General features: G+C 34.5%; 1 protein-coding gene across 1 annotated transcript; it reads right to left on the reverse strand.

Moving 5' to 3' along the window:
* Window positions 1-283: 283 nt before the first annotated feature.
* On the reverse strand, window positions 284-4,592 carry LOC138403481 (uncharacterized). Its single transcript, XM_069504098.1, has 2 exons — window positions 4,496-4,592; window positions 284-3,600 (listed from the first exon to the last, which is right to left on the reverse strand). Exon 2 carries the CDS (start codon window positions 3,592-3,594, stop codon window positions 637-639), a length of 2,958 nt encoding a protein of 985 aa, XP_069360199.1. The 5' UTR covers window positions 3,595-3,600; window positions 4,496-4,592; the 3' UTR covers window positions 284-636.
* Window positions 4,593-5,990: the final 1,398 nt, after the last annotated feature.

Raw genomic sequence — 5,990 nt, forward strand, 5'->3', positions numbered from 1 at the left:
TACTCCATTACTAATGTGTAAGAGTAAAGTCTTAATTGCTTATGATTATGAAAATTCCTATCTTTTTTTAATAATCTTACGTAAATTAGTAGGGCATTGAGATGGGCTTGAGCTGGGCTGCCTCCTCTGATTAGAGCTCAGCTCTTAAATTGGATAGATAGCTGGGCAAAGGCCTCCTATTTGAGTTAAGAGGGAAATAGTTTCGAGAAATAAATTAAAATACAGCTGTTAATTTGTATTTTATTTAATCTATGAATTGTTTGGTTTTTACCTTTATTCCTATTATTAAGTAATTAACTTTATAATTTTACTCCTTCTAAACAAAAAGTCGTTTACCTCTTCGGCAAAAATAATAATAATAAACTTACATTGAGTAACAGAGCATTTAACTTCTTTGGCAATAACAATTACTTAACAATATTTAGAATCTTATCTAAGTACCTACCTATTACAAAAAAATTATCAACTACTGAAATAAAAAAATGAGAATCAACGTTTCTTTCAGTCTTTGACATTTAAAAATAAAATAAAATTAATTTGTAATCAAAACAATCTTCATTAACTAATACATTTTTTCGACGGTATTTAAAAAAACGAGTATAAAATAGCAAAAGGTGCCTTGGATCCATTTCAATCTTAGGCCAATACTTCATCTTCCTCGTCTGTTTCAGCCAAGCAGTTTTGAACTTTGGGATCATTATTCATACTTCGATATTCCGTATGATACACAGTTGGTATCACATTATTCGAGCACAATTTGTTCAGATCCGTGTATTTCTTTTTGCAAATGGGCAGCATCGCTTTGTAGCATGATTTAAGCTGTAGGTTATTTTTCTTCACTATCTCGATTTCTTCTGTTTGCGCATCCGGATTCATAGAGCATGTCACAAAAGCCATATTTGCCACCGATTTCTTAAATGTTACTGTCCTCAAATTGCTAATTTTTCCGGTTAAATTACCTTTGAAATATTTTTCAGCAACTGTGTCCCATTTGTTAAAATCAGCATAATTAAGGACCTCTACTTCATATGGTCTTGGTGACTTCCTAGACATAGTAAAAATTGTGCTCCACTGCGACGGTGCCCACACTATAATGCCTCTTAAGCTTTTATCTATAACGGAGTGCATAGAGTCGACCGGCATATAGGTATGCCCCGGGAGCAAATAATTTATTTGAATTGATAGAAGAGTGTTACACTTCTTAAGTATTTCATTTAAACATGTTAATACTATCTTATTTTTATTTTGCCCCGGACATGAGTCACAATATAGTAATAAATGTTTCACTGTACCCCTTAGATCCACATTATTGATGTACTTCTCTAAAATTGATGATATCTCATTGGCACCCCTTTTTCCATTATTTTCTGACCATGTGTAGCAGAACCCGTTTCTAGTGCCTGATTCATAGAATGTTAAATTATAGACAGCCACTTTGCGCGAATAATACAGCATCATGTTTTCACCGTGGGGCGTGTTCAACACCTTTTGAAGGTCAAATGATGCGCATAAAACACTGTTGTCTTTATTATAAATACTTTGATGTGCTTTAAACCTTTCAGCAGATTCTTCTTTGTCTATTAAGTGTTTCCGTTTTTCTTCTGCATCAAAACTCTTATTATTCTCATATTGTGTACATTTCAGACACTTATCTTTGCGGGGGAAATGGAATCCAATGTTAAATTCAGTGTTGAATATTTTTTTGAAAAGTTTTTCTCCAGCGTAGGCGTTGCCATTTGCAAGCTGAGTCTCTTTATAAATTCTATACAAATTTGAAATATTACGAAATTCTGTCGGCAAATATGTTCTTGTGCTATTTTTCCTGCAGTAGTGTGAAGGCAAAGCTGGTAATTCCTTTATGTATGTTCGTACCTTTTCGGTAACTAAATTTGGGGTTTTATTTCGGGGTTCGTGTTTTCCACGCATATCTTCTTTTGCACTACCAAATGATGCGTTGTTTACTGTATTGTACAATGTTTTTTGCTTGAGATCTAGTGTACAAGTCAAAAATTGTTGACACACTTGGGCTTGCCCTTCACCATCGTTAATAAAGTAATTAAAAGTGTTGGTACGCTTAGCCGTATCTGCTCGCTTTCTTTTTACACCCATCTTTTTAGAATGGCTTACCAACCAGTCTTTACGTCTTTCAGACGATAAACCCCAAAAATGTAAAAATATAGCTTTTCTCTTTTCATCAGTTATTTCGTAACATGCGTTAGAGCAATTTTGTGGATTACAGGGATTTTGTTTCATTTCTTTGGCTGGAATAACTTTTCCTTTAGAATTTACATACTCATGCCCGGAATCTTTGTTTGCTTTGTTTTCTTTTCTTTTGTTCTTCTGTTTCTTCTTTTCTCTACCCTCAACTTCAGAAACTTCATTCTCTTCTTCTTGAACCTTCGATTTCGTAGTCTTCTTAGATCTCTCATTTTTCTTCTTTGATTTCTTACTTTTCTTAGTTTTCTTCGTACCATCGGATACCGATCCAGAAGATGAATGTTCCCATGATGAAGAACTCCATACAAAATCTTCATTATCTGACAAAAAATCTACGTACTTCTCTCTTGTTTGTTGTCTCAACCGCTTATTTTTTATGTATTCATCACGATCATTTTTTGTAACATTTTCATGCTTCTCTTGGTTACTATCTTTATCATTGTCAGTTCTTATCTCTTCTTTTTCATCTCCACTTATCTTATTATCCAAATTGGCGTTTTCGCTTATATGCGATTCATTTTGTACTGTTTCATTTATTTCAGGTATTTTCTTATCTTTACAAATCTCTCCTTCATAGCTTTTTTGGTCTTCCTGTATATTCATTCCTATGTTAATAAAATTATTTTCAGCGGTTACCTTTTCATTTTCCTGTAAATTAATATCTATTTCTTTAAAATCTTCCATGTATTTAAAATCTATGTTATTGTTGTGCTCCATGTTGTTTCGAAGACATAACAATATGCCATCAGTAGCATCATTTCCAGATTCTATATTTTCATTATTTACAATTTCTCCTTTGCTTTCTTCTGTCTCAAAAAACTGCTTGCTATCACATCGCTTCAGTATGTTGTCTGGTACTATCTCAGGTGTTTCAGTGTTGTAATCTTCCATTATAATTTTACTGTCTGTCAGTTCAAGTTGTTTAGATTCAATTTGTACAAATTTTGATCCTGTGTTCATCTCTTCAAAGTGTTCTCGTCGGATTTGTTCACAAGCCTCCTCAATTTCGTGTTGTCGTTCAATTTCTCTGAAAATGTCTAATTCTTTTTGTATTGCTTTTTCTGTAAGATTTTGTTCCTGGTATGGTTCTCTTATGTCATCTGTCAAATCGCAAACTGTTAAATCAATGCATGGTGGTTCAGCTTCTGTATTTGCACTGCGCATAACTGGTTTTGATATCAATAGCTCCTTGTTCAAGTTATTTGATTTGTACTTCTGTGTTTCTTTTTTAGGTGTTTTAAATATCAGTCTTTTAACTACTGCTGGCTTTGAGACTGTTTCCATCAGTGGTGTCTTTGATGTTCCAGCTACAGGTTCCTGTTCATCCTTCAGTCTTGCTGCGTACCTTTTGTAAAAACTCTGTTTCTTACTTTCCATTATGAGCTGAAAAAATAGAAAGGAATAGTAAGTCTCATATAAATTTAAAAAAACGTTTAATATACCATCTAGTTTTTAATATTATAAAGAATACCCATTCTTGTCTTGGACACCTTCCTTGAAGACTGGCCGGATTGTTCACTAGATCGTAAAGAGTGGATGAATTTAGGGGAGACCTTTGCCCAGCCGTGGGATATTATAGGTTAAAAAATAAGTCTTGACCGCAATTTTGCCCAAAGGAATCAACTGAGGTCGGCAACAACCACACGGTCAGTTTTTTACTACTTCTCGGCCACCACAAGGTAACAAGCCATTCTCGACCGAAACCAACATAATACACTCTTCGAAAATAAACTTAACGTCAGCCCGTTAATCTTAAGTTAACCTTCACACGTAACATAATTATACAACAAAAACGTGGCTTGCATCCCCGCGAATTCATAATTATTGTAATGCATAATCATTTTATAATAAAATCGGCATCAGTTTTTTTATGTATGTAGGTATCTAGAGATTTAATAAGAGAGAGTGCAAGTTTCATAAAAATCGGTTAAGTAAATAATTTATACTATTTTACTCAAGCTAGATGGCAGGCTAAAATATCCGACACAAATTGGGAACTTATGGCTCGTGCCGAATATCTGCCGTGCTGGTCTAGACCTGACAAACCTGTTAAAAACTATCTAGAATTCTAAAATGCCTTGCTCAATCTAAACCAATAACGTACATACTCGTATCTATAGATTAGGTATACACAAAAACAGAACCAGCGTCAAATGACAATTCGGCATATTTCATAAATGATTAGGTATTTAGGTACTTACCGAAGGTGACTTTACTAATAAATATTGCTTCTTATGTAAATTATTATAATTTTCATACTAATAAATAGCTAACTTACCGATTAAGGAGTCCGTTATTGCATTATTATAACCAACATTCCCTTATTTTCTCGATCTATTTGAGCGGCAACAAATACCGACACACGTGTACTCTCAGTGGCTCTGTCGAGCAGACTGACTGATACGCGGTCATAATCAGGTTTTGCAGTATTGCAGCTCCACATTTTTTACTTTAGCGACGTAAATGACGTATTGACCAGCTTTCTATTTTTACTTCTATAACTTTTGCTAAAATATTACTTCATAGTAAAGATACTGAAAGTCAAAAACTTGCTCAATAACAGTAAGGCAAAATTACTTATACGCCACTTCCTGCATAAAAATGGAAAGGCTAATATTCTTACAAGCCTTACTTATTATAAATTCTTCAATTCAAAATTACTTATACCAACTTTTATGTTTCTTTCGAGTAGTCCAAAAATGCTTATAAAATATTAGCTTTTAAATTGCCGGATGCCAAATTTACTTAAAATTTACTTGTAATTTATTGCAGGAAAACAAAATTACGTAGGTGACAGGCACGAATAAAATGCCAAAAAAGTGTCGCTTAAGGACTCTGGCTGATGAAAAATCCCCTTTTTTCCATTTACTGAAACGCCAAAATAGTGCTCGTATCGCTGTGGAACCCAGACTGATCGACGCAGAAAAAAACGCTGATTCCGAATATCTATATAACTCAATATGCCTAATTTGGCGCTTCAGTAATTCTGCCTTTCTTGCGACGATATATTATGTACATATTATACCTACCTACTTCATCTAGGTAGAATTAATAGTTTCGGAAATATGCCTACCTATTGTTGTACTTGTGTTTATATTATACTAGCTTATGCCCGCGACGTCGTCCGCGTGGACTACACAAATCGCGAACCCCTATTTTACCCCCTTAGGGGTTGAATTTTCATAAATCCCTTTTTAGCGGATGTCTACGTCATATTAGCTAGTTAGCTAGCCAGCATGCCAAATTTCAGCCCGATCCGTCAAGTAGTTTGAGCTGTGCGTTGATAGATCAGTCAGTCAGTCACCTTTTTCTTTTATATAGGTATTTAGATATAATATGTACCTGTGTTTACCTGCCTATTTTATATATTCTATTGCACATAAAACAAAGACATTTTGCGAAAATGCTTTTTCTAATGTAATTTCCACAGAACCTAAGGGACTAGCTGATGCCCGCAACTTCGTTCGCGTAGATGTAGGTTTTTTAAAAATCCCGTGGAAACTTTTTGATTTTCGGGATAAAACTAGCCTATGTGTAGGTACACATAGGCTACTTTTATCCTACAGGGTATAATCTATCTCAGGTATATAGGTACTAGTAGGTAATTCCCGGAAATGTGCTCACCTATAGAAAAATCTAAATCCACGCGGACGAAGTCGCAGGCATCATCTAGTTGCATTTTTTTTAGATTTTTAATCCCGTGTGAACTCTTTGATTTTCCGGGATAAAAAGTTGCCTACCTCTGTCAATTCCCGGAATGCAAGCTACCTCTG

Source organism: Maniola hyperantus, chromosome 17, assembly GCF_902806685.2.
Source record: "Maniola hyperantus chromosome 17, iAphHyp1.2, whole genome shotgun sequence".
Lineage (NCBI taxonomy): Eukaryota > Metazoa > Arthropoda > Insecta > Lepidoptera > Nymphalidae > Maniola > Maniola hyperantus.

Coding starts and splice junctions, on each gene's coding strand:
- LOC138403481 (XM_069504098.1), bottom strand. CDS start 3,594: ATGGAAAGTAAGAAACAGAGTTTTTACAAAAGGTACGCAGCAAGACTG.